Source organism: Uloborus diversus, chromosome 9 (genome assembly GCF_026930045.1).
Source record: "Uloborus diversus isolate 005 chromosome 9, Udiv.v.3.1, whole genome shotgun sequence".
NCBI lineage: Eukaryota > Metazoa > Arthropoda > Arachnida > Araneae > Uloboridae > Uloborus > Uloborus diversus.
The window spans coordinates 75,534,673-75,557,384 of record NC_072739.1 but is presented as its reverse complement, the minus strand read 5'-3'; the positions used below and the strand labels follow the sequence as shown (position 1 = coordinate 75,557,384).

Here is a 22,712-nt window from a genome sequence, read left to right as displayed (position 1 = left end):
CAAAAGTCTGTAGTGAGCATCTCCAAAAGTCTGTAATGAGCGTCCCTAAAAGTCTGTAATGAGCGTACCGAACGTCTGAAATGAGCGTCCCCAAAAGTCTAATGAGTGTCCCTAAAAGTCTGTAATGAGCGTCCCCAAAATTCTGTAATAAGCGGCAAATTCCCACATTTACTTTACATTTTCTCAGCTACACATTACAAACATTTCAAAGAAATCGTTACTCGAAAAGAATTGTAACACAACTCAAAAAATACCGAAAATGAGGTTTTCAATTGATAAAACGTTAAAAAAAATGATCTTTTATATGTAATAAAGACACAAGTCGTAGATAGCAAAGTTGGCGGTAGATGGCAACTTTGATTGAACCTAATTTGACCTAAATTTGATTAAAATTTCTAGGAATCCTAAAAGGCTAGCTCAAAAACTGCATGAAATAAACAAAAAGAGTAGTATTAAACATTTTTAAGTGGCATTACAATAATTAGAAATTATTTTGAATTAAACAACAATCAAGAACAAATCGCAACAATTTAAAAATTGTCTCCTCTGAAAAAGTTGCTTTTTTGAGTTATGTCACTATTCTTTTCAAGCTAAAAGATGTTGCTGTACGTTGCCCGTCAAAAGTGTAAAGAACTGACTAATAAGTAAAGTTCAAGTTCCAAACCACAAAAACGATTATTGTTTCAAAAATAAATACTCAAGACGTTAAAGTCAAATAAAAGATCTTGCAGAAAGGTGAGAATAAATTAAGATTTTTTTTTCCTGAATCAATACAAATATTCAGCAATATCTTCCTGATTACCAGCAGGTTCTTTTCAAGACCACACTGGTTCATTCCGCCAAGGATTCATACTCATTCGTGGAATTTTACCAGTTTTGCAATCTTCACTTGGATTCCTAGGAAAAGACGAATAAAGTATAAATGAAGCAACACATTTAAGAACAAGCAAATTGCCAGTTGATGATCTAATACTGAATGATATTTTTAGCTCCATGCATTTTTGGCCTCTTAACTCGTAACTCATGGGAAATTTCACAGGGGATGAAGCAGTAGTTACTCTTTTGTTTCGTAACTTTGATGAAAGAAGTGTACGGTGAAAAAAGGGTGCCCCCTACTTTTCGCCGACACGAAATTCTCTTCCACCATGTTTTTCAGTTTCAAATCTTACCTTTTGATATATTTAGACGGATATGGAAATTTAAAGTGCCAGCAAAATGGGCGTGGGACGGAATAAAGTGCTTTTAAAAATGCATTGATCAATCATTTGAATGGAGGAAAACATCGAAAACCTGGATTATATTCAAGGTTCGTAAAGTCCATTATCTACAATTTTATGCTTGCTTAAATTCAGCCTTGGAATTAATTTATAAACTTTATTAACAATTAACTTTATAGTGTTTTTCATTTTTGTTTCTGGCATCGATGTAAAAGTTTGTCTTATCCAAGGTGCAAGTATAAGCACTGTAATAAAAAAATGAGAGCCCAAGAAAGAAAAAAGAATTAACGTGAGAATGGGCATGTGACGATTATTTATTTAGCTCGAGTGAAAGCATACGAACGCGTGTAAAAAATGTAAAATAATACCTTTGTGCAGAAAGAAAAAATGACAAAATCAGCGTCAATGAAATACAGAATTCTCATACACGTGTTTCGGGGTTCCATGGAACTCCTTTTTCAATGTGAAGGAAGTAAGCATTTTTATGAAAGAATATTCGTCAAGCACGTTTCCTTTGCATTGAAAAAAAAAAATTCTTGCAAGACTGAGGATTCGGAGTCGGACCGATTTTGGGATAAATTAGTCGGGGATTTTAAAATTCCAAGAGTCAGAGTCGTTCATTTTTCCTCCGAGTATGCAGCTCTGTCGCGGATGCAGAGTCAAAGTCGTAGAATGGGGTTGTTTCCTTCAGTCAAAAGTACTACTTTTTGTCACTGGAATTGTTAGAATAAGCAAAAAAAAAGCATGGAGCAAGAAAAAACTTTTATTTTCCCAACGCTTAATTTTCAATTAATTGTTTTAAATGTCCGATTTTGAAAATAAGGCGTGGTCTTTATGACGTCAAAAACGATGCACTTTGGCGCATCTGTCTTCCACGTTTCCACGTTATGATAATCAAGAAGCGAAGTAAATATTGCGCTCCCCCCCCCCCCCCTACGCTTGTTATCAACCATATCGTTGTCAACACATTTGAGTAAGGAAGCGAATTTAATATTGTGCTCTGTGAATGGCAACAGTGAATGGCATTTCATCATTTGTGATGTCTTCGGCAAAAGCGTAAACAATGAAAGCGCACCAATTAAAGTAAGTTTTTAAAAAACATTAAACTTAGTCAAATTATTTTAAAAAATGTCAGTTCCTATGTTTTTAAGCATGCTCTTTCAGAAAAAAAATACTTTCAGAATTTTGGAAACGATCCCACTGGATGGAGTTTGGGGAAAAGGAATCAGATATTTTAAAATTCCAGGAGTGGAAGTCGGTCGTTTTCCCTGTCGAGTCTGCAGCTCTGATATGAATGAGCATTTAAAACCGATAAACCAAGCAATTGGTAGGTGCGGGGATCTCTGGAGAAGTCAAATCCACGGCCGGAAGAAAATAATACACACAGTCCTTAAAGTACCAATATTATTAACACTGGCTTTTAAGCATCAGTGTCTTCAGGTACTGAAAAGTAGCGATAACTCGGCTTTTAATTACGTGACCAAATCCAGAAAACTCGGACGCAAAAGTTCCGAAAAAACATCAATTAAAAATCCTGTTGCGTGCGCATTCCCTATAATCCGGCATTTTCACAAATTCAACCACTTGTCAATCCATTAAGCCGAATTTTCGGGACTCCATCGAATGAAAATTCTTCATTGACTTCACTTTACCGTACTTAAACGTTCTCAGTCAAGTATTGTCTTTGTGATTAGAAGATAGCGGTCACGTGATCCATTGCAGCGTGGTTAATGAAATTTACTGTCTGGAATTTTATATTGTTTCATGCTTTTTTTTTGCATACATAAATATTGTTTATTTTACTGATTTATTTTTTAATGTATTATTATTACTGATATTTTCTGCAGACAATGAATTTTTACTGCTTTTGTTTGCGGGGACAATGGGAGGGGGGGGATTTCTTTAGGATTAGTGTTATAAATCATTTTGTCATTCAGTTTTGAAACTTGGTTACGATAGATATGCTGGATATTTCTTCACATCGCTTTCGTTTATTTATTTTTTTTTTTTTTTCATTTACAATTTCTTTCGATGTGGATGTTCTTTGTGTTTGATTATTTTACTAACTAACTTTAAACGCTTAGATACATAAATTATCAATGATATAACTGTTAGAATGTAACAACCATTAGCGTTCTTTTTTGTATGTTTTTAGAGTGAATAAAAACACCTGAAAAGATAGACTGAAGCTTATACAAAATAACAGCTTTTAAAAACATGGAGTAACCACCTGGATGCAAACCTTATTAATGGCAAAAACTGTAATCAGTCAGAAATGAGTTAAAAAAATTTCCCACCGAAATAGTAACTAATTTTCATTTTTATTGAAGCATATTATTGATATTTCAGTTCGGAAGTTAACTTACCATTTAGCTGGACGTACGAATGCAACCATTTGCATGGCTTCAACATCTGTGTTGTCACACAGCAGACGAGACAAAGTAATTTTTCTAATTTCCTGAAGTTGCGCTGGAAATGGACAAGGTTAAATTCCAATACTGCAGTTATAATTATAATGGGTTAAAAAAACCACAAAAAACAATACCTTGATAAATATAAGCATTTAAATTTTGCATGAGAATAAATGGGCATACAATTGCATGAAATATATTCAAGAGCTTTAATTATTACATAATTTTACATGGCAAACGCATGGGTTGTGCATGACAACTATGCAAGGTTATAAGAAGATAGTTATGATAAGATAAGAAAATGTCTGTAACATAATACTAAAACAGAAAAATGTCTGCAGCATAAAAGTTAGGTAGAAAAGGTTTGCTCCATAAAAACAATATTCTGACAATCACTTTAATACAAGATTAAATATGTGCACACTTACATAAAAATACATACAAAGAGATTCCATAGTTTAAGCAAATCTAAACTGGCAGCATTGTGAAGGCTACGCAGATAATAATTACAGCGTAATGACGCTGTCAGATTAGGTTTGCACCAACTGTAGAATCATTTTGCAAATTTTTTGGATATCACTTCTAATATTAATCCGCAACACCATCACAGCCCAACGGTACGTTTGTGCCATGCGTCAGACACATGTGTTGACACTCTTGACAGGGCTTTCAGGGGACATTTTTTAACTGGACAATGCTCTGTCACACACATCAAGGGTGTCAGAGGGCTTCCTCTTTCACATTATTATCTTCAGGGGCGTAGAAAGGGGGGGTTTTGGGGAGAAACTCCCCCCCCCCCGAAACGTTAGTCTCAAAAAAAAAGGGGAAAAAGAAGAGGGAAGAGAAAGAAAGAAAAAGAAAAAAATCAAAGCGACTTTTTTCTGAGTAACAAAGGTCAAAAATTCCCTTCGCTCCCCCCCCCCCCCCAATGCCATTGAAAATCTGCTCCATGTGTGACCCTCAAGCATAAAGACTTCTCCCTCTGCTGCGACAATTTTTTGATAATTGAGTGAAATTTGACACTTTGCTTTAGAAATGAGATTGATTTGTTAAATCAACGTATATGCAGCCTTTCTTTGTCATAGATTCTGCAAATTGTTAAATATATTTAATTGAATGAGCCGCGCAGTGGGAATATTGCATACAGTCGAATCTGTATATTTCGAATTTCACATTAAAGAAAAAAATTGAGATAAAGAGTTTTGAAATACGGGGGCTTAAGAAACTTTTTATAGAAATTTGAAATATGAAAAATGATGGTGAAAATTTGAAATCGATACTAAAGACAATATGGGCTCTTGATTAAAATTCCTCTTTATTAGTTTTGTTAGGTATTTATTCTATTATTACATTATTGAGTGCTTTATTGCGAGTTTAAAAAATCATTTTGACAGTAAAAGAAACTTTAAGCATATCTTGTTCAAGAAAGTCTTTTATTGCTTTTTGGTCCCTGATTTTTTTTTTTTTTTTTTTTGATTCATTATTTATCCTCTTGGGGTTAGCAATTGCAGCAAACCTAACTTGGCCAGTATTCTACGATTTTCCTTTTTTCATCACTTGAAAAAAACTTATACTTTCTTTTCACTCCTATCATTTCGGTTTTCTAAGGAATCACAATTTTAAGAAAGAGAGCAACCAAAGAACAGTACTAATCCAGATAACAGCGAAATGGCTTTTTACTTGAAGGACCTTTAACCATGAACTTGAAATGTTCATCTTACATATGTAAAACCTGTGAATTTCACCCCTTTACTCTTCTTCGAAGAAAGTGCGCGAAACGACTGTCCTTTGGTTAATCTTCCTGGAAAGCCTATTCGTGGAACGCATTTCTAACTTTTTTCCACTGCCTCCTCAGCTCTTGAAGACAATTTCTCTGTTTCTGAGTTGAAGAAAATGTTTTTGTTTGCTGCTTTAAAGATCATTGGGCTTCGAATCCAAAAATGATAGCATAACCAGAATTCGAGACGATAGAGGTTTTTGTTGGTCTGGTCTCGTGTGTGTCATAGGTCATAGTCAAAACGACCTTTGCTAACCAGAGTATCCATTGCAATCACATTGATTTTTCAGCCAGTATTTACTGCGTTTTCTTTTGGAAACGTACAGTCTATTTAAAATAGTACATTCTAAGTGAAAGTTGTTGCATAATGAAGCGAGAAAAACCGATAACAAGCTTTTTTCAATCCAAAGAAAAAAATTAAAATGACGAAAAGGATTGCTCTAAAATGAGAAAGTTAACGTCGTGTGAAGAGAACGAAATCTGCAAAGCAGCATTAGTCCCATCGGACCCTTCTGAAGGTAATTTTATTTTAATTCAAAAGAAAAACTGCATAGCATTACATGAATAAAATGTTTAAAAACGAAATGAATCTAGATTATTTCTATTAGCTTGGTTCGGATTAAAAAGTAGAAAATAAAAAAGACTTCTGTTTATAATACCCGAAATTGCTGTTGCTTTCTCAAAAAGATATTTATGTAAATTCTAAAGCAGCTAATAAAATTAAAAATAAAGACTTGAAAGGAGAACTGATGGTATGATGTTGAGCGAATAACTTTCTACCGCCAATATTTCTTCCCTAACTTTTTTATTCAAATTTTATTAACTGCTTCAGAATTAGCATAAATGTAAATACATAAAAAGCAACATATAAATATAACGATATGCAAAGCAATTTCATTTTTTGCGGGTTATAATTCAAGAAGTCTTTTTTTTTTATTTTGTTTCATACTTTTAGTGCAAACCAAGTTAGTAAAAATAGTCTTTATAGTCTGACCACCGATGAGATTGAAAGCCAAACATCCAGTTTACAGGTGGAAATGGAAGTATCTATTAGCTTTCAGGGATGCCAGCTTTTGTAGATGCCTCTAAATTAAGCAGTCACACTGAAATGAACGGAACACGCTCATCAGATATTTGATTTCCCCTGATTTGGATAGACTGGTTTTGACAAGACGTTGCTAGAAAATTTCACTTTAAATTAAATGGAGGGAAAAGAAAAAAAAGTTGAATTTTCCACAACATTAAAAAAAATAAAAAAATCTTAGCTTTTTTTTTTTTTTTTTTTTTTTTGACACAAGTATCAGAATTGGGACACCCCATTCCAAAGTATGTAAGATTCACCTCCCTCTTATTTTTTTTAATACTAAAAAAATTTATATATATACATACATATATATATATACACACACACACACACACATATATATTAGGGTGGAACGAAAAAAACGAAGTTTTTATTTTCGAATCGTAATAGTGCGGAAAAGTTGCGATTGGTGAAGACTTACAAAACAAAACAAAGATTTTTAAAATCGGATAATATCTTCCGATCCCGCAACGAGCCTGAATATTTGAAAAAAATGGAAAATTTCTTGTTTTCTTAGTGATTTTTCAAAAATTTTGTTTTATGTTTCTTTTTAAGGCTCTAAGATGAAAAAGTTACGATTGGTGAAACCTTCAGAAATATAAAAAAAATTTGAAATCGAATAATACCTTCTGATCCGGAACCAAGCCTAAAAAATCGAAAAAGTTGAGAATTTCAGGATTTTTCCGAATTTTTAACATTTTTGGATCAATGTACTTTTTCAGGCTACAGAACGGAGAAGTTACGTTTAGTGAAGACTTCAAAGTGAAAAAAAAAAAAATCTTTTTGAAATAAAACAATATCTTCCGATCGCGCAACGAACCTACATGTTTGAAAAAATTTAAACTTTAAGCCCTTTTTTCAGCTTTTTTTTTTCTTTTAGTTTAACGATCCTCATAAGTTCGGTATGAAATACTAATGGAAGAACGTTTGTTTATAAAACAAATGTGATATTTTAGTACTGGAGTCTGCCTGTAAATTGTCCACATGGCGCTTTAATCCCGCGATACTCATATTTGTTTATGCCGCTTAGTACAGTGTATGCATCTAATACGTCCCATTAGCGAAATAAAGAATCGCAAAAATTTCACAGACGGTGCCATTTATGTTTACAGAACAATTCAAACCTGTCGATACTTACCTGAAAATCTAAAACAAGTTGTTTACTAGGGTGGAACGAAAAAAAGTTTTTATTTTCGAATTGTAATAGTGCAGAAAAGTTGCGATTGGTGAGGACTTACAAAACAAAACAAAAATTTTTAAAATCGGATAATCACTTCCGATCCCGCAACAAGCCTAAAAATTTGAAAAAAATGGAAAATTTCATGTCTTCTTAGAGACTTTTTAAAAATTTTGCTCCAACGTTTCTTTTTAATACTCTAAGACGGAAAAGTTACGATTGGTGAAGCCTTCAGAAATTTAAAAAAACATATTGAAATCAAATAATACCTTCTAATCCAGAAACAAGCATAAAGTAAAAAAATTGAGAATTTCATCTTTTCTTAGTGATTAAAATAAAATTGTTCTTGTTTTTTTCCCCGGTGTTACAGGGAAAAGCCTTTAAAAAAACCCTATATTAAACATAAACATTAATTTATTTCTTGACTTTTAAGGTATCTTTGAAACATGCAAAACTACCATTCTTTACAACAATGAAACATTTTCAAATAATACAAAGTTATAAAATATTTACCAAATTTACAATCCAGTATACAAGTCTTATTGTTTTAAGTGTTATTTGTTGAAGCTAATTTATAATCGGATTTTTTGGAAAATTCGGGCGCAATTGATCTGGATTTCAATGTTGCTCTTATGTAGCCATCTTTTGATTTAAATCCACACACTTTGAGTGAAGCCTCCGTCACTAGCTTCACACATCTTTCGACAGCTTGCGTATGGCAGGGGAATAGTTTTATATCCCAGTCGGGTATAGTGCCTGTTGCAATAAAATTTTCAATGTCTTTGTTAGGAACTTTTCGAAGAAAAGGTGGAGAAGATAGCTTTGTCGTGTTCCAATTAATAATCTCTGTGTAACCTTCTGCTTCGAAATTTAGAGATGGAATGACAAAATTTCTAATGCTTTTGCCTTTAGAAACAGATTTTCTGGCTTTCAAGACGTTTTTAAATGCTTGTTCTCTTATGTGCTTCCTTTCATCAGACACCATTGCCATTAATAAGTTTTCGGGATGCGCAAAGAAAGAGTTTCTTTCAATGACAGGGTAAACAACTTGTTTTAGATTGTCAGGTAAGTATCAACAGGTTGGGCCATGTGGACAATTTACAGGCAGGCTCCAGTACTAAAATATCACATTTGTTTTATAAACAAACGTTCTTCCATTAGTATTTCATACCGAACTTATGAGGATCGTTAAACTAAAAGAAAAAAAAAAGCTGAAAAAATGGCTTAAAGTTTACATTTTTTCAAACATGTAGGTTCGTTGCGCGATCGGAAGACATTGTTTTATTTCAAAAAGAGTTTTTTTTTTTTCACTTTGAATTCTTCACTAAATGTAACTTCTCCGTTCTGTAGCCTGAAAAAGTACATTGATCCAAAAATGTTAAAAATTCGGAAAAATCCTGAAATTCTCAACTTTTTCGATTTTTTAGGCTTGGTTCTGGATCAGAAGGTATTATTCGATTTCAAATTTTTTTTATATTTCTGAAGGTTTCACCAATCGTAACTTTTCCATCTTAGAGCCTTAAAAAGAAACATAAAACAAAATTTTTGAAAATTCACTAAGAAAACACGAAATTTTCCATTTTTTTCAAATATTCAGGCTCGTTTGCGGGATCGAAAGATATTATCCGATTTTAAAATTCTTTGTTTCGTTTTGTAAGTCTTCACCAATCGCAACTTTTCCGCACTATTACGATTCGAAAATAAAAACTTTGTTTTTTTCGTTCCACCCTAATATATATATATATATATATATATATATATATATATATATATAGAAAAGAAGAAACCCCCCCCCCCGAAAGTCGGGTCTAGCTACGCCTCTGATTATCTTCTCTGACTTGCTCGATCTCGATTGATCACAGATTGTGCCTGTGCACTTTGGACGATAAGTTGGCGGCCTTCTAGTTTGATCGAATTAGTAGTGTCTTGTTAATAAATGTGGAATGTAATGCCGCAAGACATCGTGCGATACTTTTAAGTCCCAAACCTCGCAAATATCGCCTCGTGAAATCATGCTGCCCAACAGGGAACTAACACCTCTATTCATTTGTGAAATTCCCTGTAATGAATTATCATTTTGCTTTTATTTTGTAATCACTTTCTTGTATCAATGTTGTCCTCACGTGTGCAAAATTTCGTCTCATTCTGACAACCCATTCTTGGTGCGTCAATGTTTTTGTGATAGAGTGTATATTGCGTCCATAAAGACTTATAAGTTTGCACAGGAGGCATAAATATCAAGATACGTCAAAACAATCATAATTTATGTAGTCTGTAGAGGCACCTTTGGTTGTTTATAATTTAACCACCTGTACCCGCACGGCTGTGCTCAGGCTATAAAGTTTGAAAAAAGGAACTCTTTGAGCAAAAATAAATTTCCCGTCTCACTCTGATAGAAGTAAATCCAAACATTTCACTCTAATCCTTCAAACTTTTTTTTTTCTTCTCAAAAATGACATTTTGCTACACATGGAATCGCCCTGAATTGAAAGGCATTGTTTTTACCGTTTAACATATCAGGGCTGCGGATAGGTATCGAATAAAATTCTTTTAAGAAATTAAAATGATAAAGAAGAAACAAACAAAGAAGCCGTGAGAAGACGTAACCATGGCAACACAAAACAAAAGAATAACAATTTGAATGGAGAAGAGATTTTCTAAATCCAGGTCAAAACGCTAGTAACTTATTTTTTCCCTTATTAAGATAGAAGCTTGGTTCTTCGGCCGTAGGTCTGATTAGATCTGGGGTTAAAAAAGCCATTCTTTCCAATGATGTTAAAAAGAAAACTGTGGGACAATTTGTTCACTTTTTATTAAGTTTTTAATGAAGAAACTTATGCTTGAAATCAAGCAAAGCCTTGAAAAATTCGAGGTAAAAACGCGAATAACTCCCGCTGTAATTAAGTTAGAGAATTGGAACAAACTGTATTCGCAACTCCAACGAACTATAGGGGGCACTGAAGTCACTGTCTAATGGCGGACTTAAAAACTAAAACAAACGCACATGGTAACGAAGAAAATGCTAAAAGTGTTGTGATTTTTGTTCGTACGTATGATTTTTTCGCTTTATTCTTTTTAAATTACTTTTCAAAGCCTTGTGGATATTCTGGCCCACGTAGAAAGAAATGAGAATTCAAGAAGCATTACTAAACGTCAAAGATTAATGCAAACTACGTAGTTCGTAGTTCTAAGCAGCTATTTCCACGATGTTGAATTCGATATTTATCAATTCTTGATAAAACTAAATAATAATTGTAGCCTGACAAGAATAACAATTAATGCTAGAAAATTCAATATGACATTACAAATTGTTATCGAAAGAAGATGATACTTTTTTGCCTTGCTTGGCTAGCGCTTATTGTTTTTCATTTGTAGCTGAGTTATTTCTCTCGAATTCCCGAATCGGTTAATTTAAAAATTTTCTGTTTCGATTTTTCTAATTTCTGAGTTACGATTTAATTGTGTCATGTTATGCAAATCATCAACAAAATTCTCACGGATATATGGTGGTAGTTTTCTTTTCAGTTGATTGACAATTATTTCTTTTCACTTATCGAATTCGGTAATCTTACTACCATTTTATTCCACTCATGATAAAAATTAACTAGTATGTTGTGGCCATCACGAAACTTTCTTCTATATTTTTCTTTTTTTTTTCTGATCCCTCCCCATGCTTGACGAGGAAGCAATATTCCCAACAAAAACAAAATTACACATGCAAAAACTTGACGACTATCCCAATGTCTGAATTATTGCAAAAGCAAAGCAAAGAACGAAAATTGAAAGTTATTTTAAAAGCCTTGCTTGAATTAATTACAAATATTTTATTTGTTAACAAACATAAGATGGCAACAGTTAAAAATTTTAAATCATTGAGATAATATTTCCTATCATTTCCATACAATTAAAATCACGAGAAATACGCAGACGACAATCTATTACGATTTATCTTTCTTATTGTTGCATTAATAAAAATATTTTTATTCGCAAAAAAAAAAAAAAAAAAATCAACACCTCTTGGAGCGATCGGCGTCAAAATTGAACCAAAGCCTGTTTACATATGGATTCACATATATTCCAAATTTCAACCAGAACGTAGTATTACTTCTTGAGATAGGGCACTCAAAATGGAAAAAAAGAACGGGTGATTGCGCTACCCCCTTTTTAGCTGTTGACACAAAAATAAAATCAGTTCTTATACCCACTAAGGGCTACTTGCCGATAAATTTTTCTTTCATTCCGTTCATTATTTCTTGAGATACAGCAGTCACAATTGACGACAAAAAACGTTCTATAGCTCAACCCCCGTTTGAGTTATTGACACCAAAATTGAATCAGCACCTGTTCCTGTTAATACCAACATATGGACCAAATTTTGTTTGATTCCGCCAGTTACTTCCTGAGGAATAGCAAGCACGCGTAACTCGAAAAACGTCCCATTGCTCCACCCCCCTTGGAGGAATTCGCGCCAAAAACTAATGGGCACAAGTTCACATAGGGGCACATATGTGTACTAAATTTCGTTCGATTTCATGCGGTAGTTTTTGTTGTAGAGCAGCCACAAAAAACTGGTCACACACAGACGTGACACACATACATACACACACACACACATACATACATACACACACACACACATACATACATACACACACACACACACACACAGACAGACAGACATTTTCCAAAAATGGTCGAAATGGACTCAGCACACCTCAAAACGTTCGAATCCGTCAAAATTCGAAATTCGAAAATTTGCACGAATCCAATACTTTCTTCTATATATTAGATATAGAAGAAAGTAAAAATGGTTTAACTAAAAACGCGAAATCTCGCCAAGGCTACTTTGCTCGCACTATACTAAAACTATAACCCTAAACAAATTTGGCGAAACCTTTCAGCTGAGAGTAAAAGGAATAAAGTAAATTCTTTCTCGGTTATTCATTTGCATACTGTCCATTCCAACTAAATGCTGCTGTAAAATATGGTAAATTTAATTAATTTAAGATTTAAAAAAACCCATATTCTTACAAATTCATACAAAACAATAAAATTTTTATTTTGTATAACGTTATCCAAGTTTGTTAATCCAGAATTTTCGCTTTCACCAATTATTAAGGAAATAATGAAAACTAACATTATTTTGAGAAGCTCGAGAATACTACTAAGGGACGAATTAATTTCTGTAGCTGAAAGCAAACTAAGACACATCGATTGCGTTAATAAATACTCAGAACAAACTGCCTGTATTTACGTCAACAGACACACGTGGATCGCAACGTGTCAATGTTTTAGTTTCATTTGCAGTTTTGTAAATCACCGCAAGGTAGCGTATTCGAGCGCTGGAGTTCCGAATAGAATGCAGAAGAAATCTGCTTTTTTCCAACGATGTATAATATTAATATGTATGGTTATTTTTCCACCTATATTCGGGAATGTATGTGAAAATTGGTTCTTAAATTAGTATAAAAAAGAACTACCATTGGAAATTTTTCGAATCGCTCTGAAAACCTTTTCTGGGCTTAAAGAAACAAACTGAAAATTTCAGCGCGTTCAAACACTTAGACGCTTTGAAGAGATTTCATTTTATACTACGTAGGAGAGCGATTAAATATTTTCAGAAAATAACTACCTTTACCTCATTCATATGTAACGTATAACTACAAATTAAAGGAATATTTTAAGCTTTCTTACAGTATATTAAGGCCATTTTTGCTTCCACGAACATTGGAATTGCGCTTTATTGCAAAATAGCTATAAATTCTCTTACTCGACAAACTTTTATCAGTTATCAAATAAAAGTCATGCAGCCTTAAAACCAAAACATTCCTTTTGGCACTCAAACATTTCCTCATTAATAAAGTTTTCTTCCGTCAGCTTTCAAAAATTAGTTGAAGACATATCCTTAAAAAATTTCTACCAAATATTTGAAAAAAAAAAGGTTAAACGAATGAAATGATCTTCAGACAAACACGAAATAGGAATTTTGCAGCAAAAGTTATCCAATAATTACGCTTGAACTTCACACTAATTTAGAAAGGGAGCAATTTAGCTAATTAAATAACAAGATTTGTCTGCTTTGGAATGAGAATTGATGACCATTCCTAATTACTCCCAATTATAATTAGGCTTAAAGAGAAAGAATTCCGATTTCATTTAAATTGTTCCCATTCTGGAGTGATTAATCAATTTATGTTGGCATACGCAATGGTTTCCTATATGACCGATTATCGGCCGGTTACATGGGTCACTGTTTGGAGTGTAGTTTCGTCGTTCCTCCGTCGTTAAAAGAGGGCAGTGTGACCTTGACCTCCGCCGTATGTTTCAAGAGCAAAATTGATGTGCTCTTACGGGCTTTGTCATATGCTTAAAAGCTTTCACGTTCTAAATAGTCCTTGGAATAATAACGTTACAGTGATAAATATTACGCATCTAGTGTAATTTTCGTTCTTTATCATACACAATCCAGCTGTATTCTTTGCATAGTGTGGATCCAAGGGCGCTCATAAAGGTGGCAAGTGGGGGGCTCAAGCACTCCCCCTCCTTAGAAATGTGAATTTCCTTGCTTTTAGTGCTTTTTTCTTTGACAAAATGTTAAAAAAAAATCTTTTCCAGCCATTAACAAAAAAATTATTAAAAATGTCAAATTTTAATGTCTCTAACCTGTACCGAAATAGGTTTACACGGGGAAAATTCTCTGGTAAACCATTAGGAAAATTACTGAGCCCCCCTTAAATTGTTGCATATGGGTGCCCATGTGGGGATCTGTTAAGTTGAAGCTTAACCCTGACAATGTTAACTTCTTTTTATTGGCTTTGAGTTGAGTTGGGTTACTTTTGCTATAATTTTGAAACGTATTTCAACTCAAGTACACCATATAATATTTCCCCTTTTCGCTGAACTCTCCAAAACGAAGTAACCATTTTCAAGGTCAAGCTTCACTTAATTAAAAACACGCTATAACAGAGACTGCTACCTTAAAATGTTCCGAATATTCAAAAAAAAATTGGTACGCAGCTGGGCCCCTGTTGGAAATATCACCAATTAGATTTCTGCGCTAATCACACCAACAGGAAGACCAATCAAACATTGGTCTCGGTAAAGGTAACGGCAAAGTGTCAAAAACTCTAATTTTTCTATACATTTGAACTCGTTTATACCGAACGCGGAAGAACCGCGATATTTGCTCGTTTTAACCGGGTGCTCGTGAAAAACGAATTTGTAAAAAAAACATATAAGTTAATAAGTGATTATTACTATTTTGTATTTCTGGTTAATTTGATTTGAATTGCCTTATTGTCTCTTTCTTATTCTATTCTGTTCGATGATTTCTCCTTTTTTTTTCATCTGCATTATTTTTTTTCATCTGCATTATAACTTGAACATTACCTCAATAAATAAAGAATTTTCAAATACTTCCCAAACTCTCCAAATATACTCCCCAAATTAAAACGAGCTGATGTGTGCATCACATGACTTCCTTTTACTTCAATTTAGAGTCATTTCCCCATTATTGGTCTTTTTAATGTGATTCAATAGTTTACTCGCTAAATAACACGAACAGTGGCCAAATTAAAACCGGATTTAAAGAAAAAAAAAACGCCAAATTTGGCGATCAAAATACTGCCGATATATTGCCAAGTGTCCGCCAAATCATAACACCACTTGAGTTTACATCGTAATTAACAATGGTTTCCCCCCAAAAAGGGACAAAAGACCCCTTTAGAAACACCCGAATACAACCGAAAGGAGAGGTGCACAACAAGACCCCACTAGGAGTCTACGTACCAAATTTCAACTTTCTAGGACATACCGTTCTTGAGTTATGCGACATACATCCGCACATACACACATACGCACATACATACATACGTATATACAGACTTCGAGAGAAATCTCGTTGTAATTAACTCGGGAATCGTCAAAATGGATATTTCGCGTGTCTATACGTTCTTAGGCACTTATCCACGTGCGGTCGAGTCGAAAAAAAAACTCAACATTCATTCGAGGGTGAGTAAAATGGAAATTAAGGTCGATTTTTGAGTGAATATTGTTTCGCGAATACAATACTTCATTTTTTGTAAAAGGAAGTTAAAAAAAAAAATATGACTTTAGTTTGTCTTCAGAGCATTGAAGAAATTTTTTTAGAAAGATTGGGCTGAGCTGGAAGTCAATAGAAATTTTAGAAAATACAAAAACATTGTTCGCATTGAGCGGGGTTTACTTGTTAAAAGCGAGTCATTCTCCCATGGACTTAATATTGTACCAACCAACTTGTCTGATTTCCCCGTTAAATCCGGGTTTTCGTTAAATTAGGGTTCGTTTTAAGCAAGTTCGACTGTAATATGTAATAGGTCGGTTGTTATTTCGTTTCTATACTGTAGTTTTCGTTAAATTAGGGTTCGTTTTAAGCAAGTTCGACTGTAATATGTAATAGATCGGTTGTTATTTCGTTTTTACTGCATCTCATAACATCTAAAGAAACATGCATTTAATACACCGCCAGCTCGGTCATAAACATGCATTTGTTTAACATCATGAAAAACACGCATCCCTCTGAATGCCGTTTAGCGGCAAGTTTTGAAGACAAAACGGGTGCGCAGATTCAGTTGTTGTTGTTACCTATGTAACTCGGGAACCCGAGTCCGAGTAGCAACGCTACTCAGTTTTAAGGCAGAGAGATACGGCTTCCGTTTAATCAAGCGCCTGTTTCAAGGTGAAAATCCGAGTTGGCTCAGACCAGCCAATAGATGGCAGCATCATCTATAGAGAGTTCGAGAATTTAGAACCAAGCTAAAAGGCGAATAACTTCTGGCTAAGTACCCCCAGAGTTATCGTTTCACTTGGAGAACTTTGTGACCACGAGCATATTTAACGTCTCCCAGTCACAGTTAGTGGAGACGGTGGATCTTCGATCCGTCGAGGACCGAACCAGGGACCCTTCGGACACAGGACCCGACGCCTTACCGATCAGGCCACCACGGCCCTACAGATTCAGTTCTTTCTATTACTGATGTGGATAGAAACTTTTCAAAAGTATGAATTGCTTACATCCAGGGTCGGATTTATCTATAAGTTAAACAAGTTATAGCTTAGGGTCCCCGCTTTGTTGATGGCCAACAACACCCCAAACATTTGCATGATTCGGGCCTGAAAAATGAAAAGTAGGGGGATGTGGAGCAAAAAGAAATATTTATGGTGACTAGTGATTGCAATACCGGTATACCGAATACCGGTATTTGGAGCTATTTTGCGATTCCATAATACCGGTATTTGCCTGGGCTAGAATACCGGTATTTTCTTTATTAGCTGAAAATAATAAATAGACTTTAATTAAAGAGTTTTCAATTTAACTAATTAGACATCTACTGTTACTTTAGACGTAAATTTATTTCACTTTTTTTTCATGGAGCAAAGGGAAAAATGAAATATTTTTGTGATGAAATACTTTCTATTCGATTATAAAAAGTATCTTTGATCAAATGAATCAGTAAATAAAAGGCTGAATGAATAAATGAAAAGCCATGAATGATTAAATTAATCAATTAATTAATGTATGAGGACAAATAAATGAGTGAGTAAAATAGTGAATTAATAATAAAATAAATGAATGAACGAATATAAATAAGTTCATTAGTAAATCAATGTATGTTAATAAAGTAATTAATAAAGAATATGAAAGAGATTTGTTAAATGATTGAATAATTAAAGGAAATTAACTATTTCACTTTGCCCCATCCACTTTCCAGGGCCGATCCTAGCAGGTGTGCAGAGTGTGCACCGCATAATTGCGGGCAAAGCAAGGGGCGGCCGCAGGCCACATCACGTAGTTCTTATAAGCAAGGAAAATCCCTCAAGAATTTCTCACAAGATAACTTATAATAAGTCGAATAAATATGCTGAATTTTAAATGTTCAATTATCAAAGTAAGTGTCGATTTCCCGACAGCATAGCATAGTTTAAGAAAAATAGAATGTTTGGGAACATTGTGTTGGCTCATTATCCATTAATATTTAATCTTTACACCAATGCTTCATTTGGCTGCAAAATTTGTCACAGAACCGTTAATCAGGCATGGATATAGGGGAGGGGAAATGGTCCCCTCCTGAAGCATTGAAAGGGTGCCTTCTAAAAGGAGCACCGAGGGCGGCCACTAATGTTTACCCCCCAAGCTTTTATAAACTTAAACAATGAATTCTTTGACTTATATTATGATGAATAAGTCTATTAGACTGAATAGACTTATACAATTTTATTTATGAAAAAAAAAAGCTATACTGATTAGATACTCTAGCAAGCATTTCAAACAACAAATTCTGTGTTCAACAATCGTAGATGCGTGGAAAGAAAGTGGAAAATTGCGACAACTTTGAGAGTCAAACATATGAATGATGAACTAAAATTTTGTAATTTCCCCCCTTTACGGCATTTTTTTCTTATTATAATCCCGAATGAACTGCCCGGTTTCAGGTCAGGTAGGAGGACAGGGCTCTTGCCTCGGGTTGCAAATTTAAACAAAGCTCCAAAACGAAGATCCAAAAGGATGCCATGACCTCCTTGACGAGACTAAAGAAGGCTTAAAATTGCGTTTCTAGGACTTTAATTTCGGAAAATTTCGCTGTTTGAACCACTGATCTTAAGTATCTGATTCACAAGTTAAAATTATTTATTAAGTCTTTGATTCACCCCTTCCCCCTTAACTTAATCAAACATAGACTAAAAATGTTGGCTCCAAAATCCAAAATGTGTTTTTAGAGGACAGCCCTTCCTATACTGTCATCAAAAATTGCTTAATGACATTTTTTGGATTTCTTTTTCCGAAATTTTTGCGATGGACCTTTTGTGATTACTACCAAAGACAGTCTTAATTAGCGTCATTAGAGAAGCCCTAATCCCACCCCCTCTCACTTAATTTATTGAAAAACAAACGAAAATTGCGTTTTTCAAACACCAGTTTCAAGAACTTTCGGGGAAGGACCCCGTATCCCCCTTTTCTCCCCAATGCAATCACTATACCCCCAAAATTTCGTTTTTAGATGGTTCCGTGGAGCCACAGAACCCTTCCTGCCTAAACTAGCCTGAAATTGACTTTAGTTTCAAAAAACAGTTCGTGAGGGCATACTGAACCCCCGCCTGCTCCTAGTCCCATCGTTATTAAACAATGCCTAAAATACGTTTTTGGGACTTCAATTTCTAAAAAAATTCCGGAGAACTGCTTGGCTTATGTAACTTTCTATCGCGCTAGGGCATACCCATCAATCGTCGGGGTGAGGTGGACAAAAGCCTATAGTTGTATTTTTCCGATATTAATCTCGAAAAAACATCCATTAAGATCCGCCGAAGCGTCTCAGTTTCGTTAACGTCACCAAAGATAGTATGTAAAATTGTGCTTTTAGAAACATCCGCTTGGGAGCCCCAAAACCCTTCCTTCTAAAAAATAGCCTATAATGGATTTTAGCTCTGAAAAATATTTCGGTTCGGAATATTTTCACGTTTCCCTTATTGTTTTCAAATCTAGCCAAAAATGGGTTTTTGAAACAATAGTACCGAGAAATTACCGGAGGAAAGCCGCTAGATCCCCTACCGTCACCAAAGACAGCCTAAATTTGCGAACTTCCATTTCCAAAACTTTCGATGGGAGACGATTGAATCTCCCTCCCTCTTGCGACGTCAACAAAGCTAACCCAAAATTGCGTGTTTAAAACTTCAGTTTCGGAAAATTTTCGGGACGAGCGCCGATCCTTCCTACGCTACGGTCACAAAAATAGCTTCAAACTGATTTCAATTTTGATAGAATTTTAGGAAAGAACTCCAGCATTACTATTACCTGAAGTCTCGAAAAAGTTCCTAAAATTGAGATATTTGACGTCAGTTTCGAAAATTTCTCCATGCACCCTGAATATACCCAACTTTTTTTGTTTTTGCAACCGAACACAACCAAAGATTAACTAAAACTATTTTTCATACACCTATTTCGATAATTTTCTCGGAGCAATCCCCCCCCCCTTTCCGCTTCCCCTTCCTCCGTCCTTCCTCTGATGTCACCGAAGACAGACTATAAAATGCGTTTTTAAGACTAGTAAATTTCGGTATCTAGGGTCTGGTGGGGTAAAGTAGTCATAATTCAAATAAATGGCTATACCTTAGAAATAAATGTTCGAATGAATGTGAAAATTTTATTTTAGAGTAGTGCAGTTAGAAACTACATTTTGAATACAAAATTTTACAACTGGCAAAATTTTATTTGGTAAAAAAAAATATTTTGTGTGATTAGGAATTTTTTTAAAATATAAACACCTTTTTTAACTTCCTTGGGAAATTTTGTTTGTTAGAATTATGAACAGATTGACTGGGCAGGAAGCTTCCTACATGTCTCAAGAACTCATACTCATTAGCAGTTAGCTGAATCTATTTTGAATATTTTTTTAGAACAATTTTAGTAAGATGGGGTAAAGTGGTCATAATATTAGGCTTAACGAATATTGTTCTTTTAAAATCACTTAATCTTTAAGTATAAGGCAGATATAAATTAAATATTATTTTAACTTAATATGTATTGTTTTTACAGTAAACAAGGTTAAATATATGAGTATATGCGCATGCATACGCATATATTCGTGTAGGCACGTATATATGCGTATTCACATAAATGCACCAATACACACGTATTTGGGTATGTCGTAGTATTTTTTATCTATACAGATATACATTCGACTATACACGTATATACCCACTTATACTCGTACAAATACGAACACTTATATACTCAGGTAGACACGATGTATATACGCGTACGTACTCGAGCTGACACTTACATACTAGCATATGATATACATGTATGCAGTGTGAGTTTGAACTCTCGGGGAAATTTTTAAAAGGTGTTAGAGAGGAGGATAAGAAGTAAGAATCATAAGAAACATATGGCCACAAACACAATGCTGACGCGCTACATGCACGCAAAGCCAGAAACTAATGAATGCAAAACAGGTCACAAATTTATTACAAAATAGACAATTTTACACAACCACTTAAGAAAGTTTTAAAGTGATTGATGAAACTTGCGGCCGGCATCTGTAATACATGCGTCGCAATCACTCTGCTGCAATTACAAGACTCTTGAAAAACTTTCATCAGTCGCTGCACCTTTGTTGCGATGCGTGTATTAGAGCTACTACAGACCTTACTTTTTAACAACTGTCTAAATATTTCTTAAGTACTAAAATGTCGGGTAAAATCATCTTTGTGTAACAAATTTGTGACCTGTTTTCATTCCATCGATTTCTGGCTTTTTGTGCATGTAGCGCGTCAATTACCATAAGTTCCTTATGATTCTTTGCTTCTTATCCTACCCTTTCACACCACTTAGATTTTGCCCAAGATCTTGGATTCACTATACAAACATACATGTATATTAGCGGATATACTCGTAGATATATGTGGATACATGTACTTGTACTGGTGTTTACACGTAAATGTACGTATATACGTCTAACAAGTATAGAATCGTGTTTACTCGTAAGCATACGTATATACTCTTGCTTCCACACATATATACGTGAATAGACACGTACCAAACACGCACTGGATATATCCACGAATTAACTCGTGTATACCCGTATATGTATGTAAGTACACTACTGGCCGTTAAAATTGCTACACCAAGAAGGAATAGTCTGAAAGAAACAAAATTTTGCACACGTGATGGCAACATTGACACTAGAAAACAATTACAAAATGAAAGCAAAATGATCATTTATTACTGGAAAAATCTCACATGAATGGAGGTTTAAGTACCCTGTTGCGCCACCTCTAGTTGGAATTTAAGAACCGATACGGTCGAGCATTGAGGTACAGCAGTTTCGTACGATGTCTTACGTCTTCTCGTACCACAGTTGCTGTAAACGCGCCACTAATTTGATCAAACTTACAGGCTGTCCAATTTAAAGTCTCAAGTGATCCCAGATATGCTCCATTTGTGACAAGTCACAAATCGTAGACCAGAGCATCACGCAGACCAGAAAAAGTGATAATGCGGAAGAGAAAATCCCTTTACACCCTTGCTGTGTTTCACCGAGCATTGTCATATTAAAAAATAGTTACTGGGAGCCCCGTCGTGAGTGCTAACACGTATGAGTTTGATCGAATGAGTGGCACGTTTACAGCAACTGTGGTACGAGATGACGCAGGATATTGTAGGAGACTGTTATGTCTCAATGCCCGATTGTTTCGCTTCAAGTACATCATACATTCACGCTAGAGGTGGCTTAACAGGGTACTTAAACCTCCATTTATTCGAAATTTTTCCAACCATAAATGATCAATTTGCTTTAATTTTGTAATCACTTTCTAATGTCAATTTTACTATCACGTGTGTAAAATTTAGCTTCATTCTGGCAATTTCTTCTTGGTGTAGCAATTTTAATGGCCAGTAGTGTATCTATGTACACTTATATATGCGTATATACGTCGACTATACACGTATATACTCAGAAACTCAGGTATGCACGTATATACTCGAGATACATGTGCAAACACGCAAATGATGTTCGTTTTGCGCGTATATACTCGCATATACACGTGACTCGTATATACTCGTGTAGACACGTATACACTCCTGTAGGCAATCACGTATACATGCTTATATGCTCGTGTATACACGAATATACTTGAGTAGGCACATGCATGCATGTATCTGATGTATACATGTATTTATTCATATATGAACATGTTTACTCTTGTTTACACGACACGTATATACTCGTGCATACCCGCATATACTCGTACATATACTTGTAACTATAAAAATAACCGAAATATACAAATAATAGGGTAATTTGTAACAGTTTTGCAGCTGTTTTTAACTATGACCACTTTACCCCATGCTATGACCACTTTCCCCCACCCTATGGGGTAAAGTGGTCATAAATACAAAGGGAAATGAAAATGTTATAAAACTACTTAAATCAATATTTTTTTTCCTGAAATTCAATGTACGTGTTCTTTAATAATGCAATGTAAAATAATAACAAAAAATGTTGAAGTATTT

At 34.6% G+C, this 22,712-nt stretch overlaps 1 protein-coding gene across 1 annotated transcript in view; it reads right to left on the bottom strand.

Moving 5' to 3' along the window:
* Positions 1-709: 709 nt before the first annotated feature.
* Positions 710-22,712, bottom strand: part of LOC129229603 (chorion peroxidase-like) — an 89,491-nt gene continuing 67,488 nt past the window's right edge. The window contains exons 16-17 of the mRNA XM_054863941.1: positions 3,584-3,686; positions 710-897 (exon numbers count right to left, since the gene is read on the bottom strand). Coding sequence (XP_054719916.1) covers positions 816-897; positions 3,584-3,686 — 185 coding nt within the window. The 3' untranslated portion in view covers positions 710-815. The remainder of the gene's footprint in view (positions 898-3,583; positions 3,687-22,712) is intronic.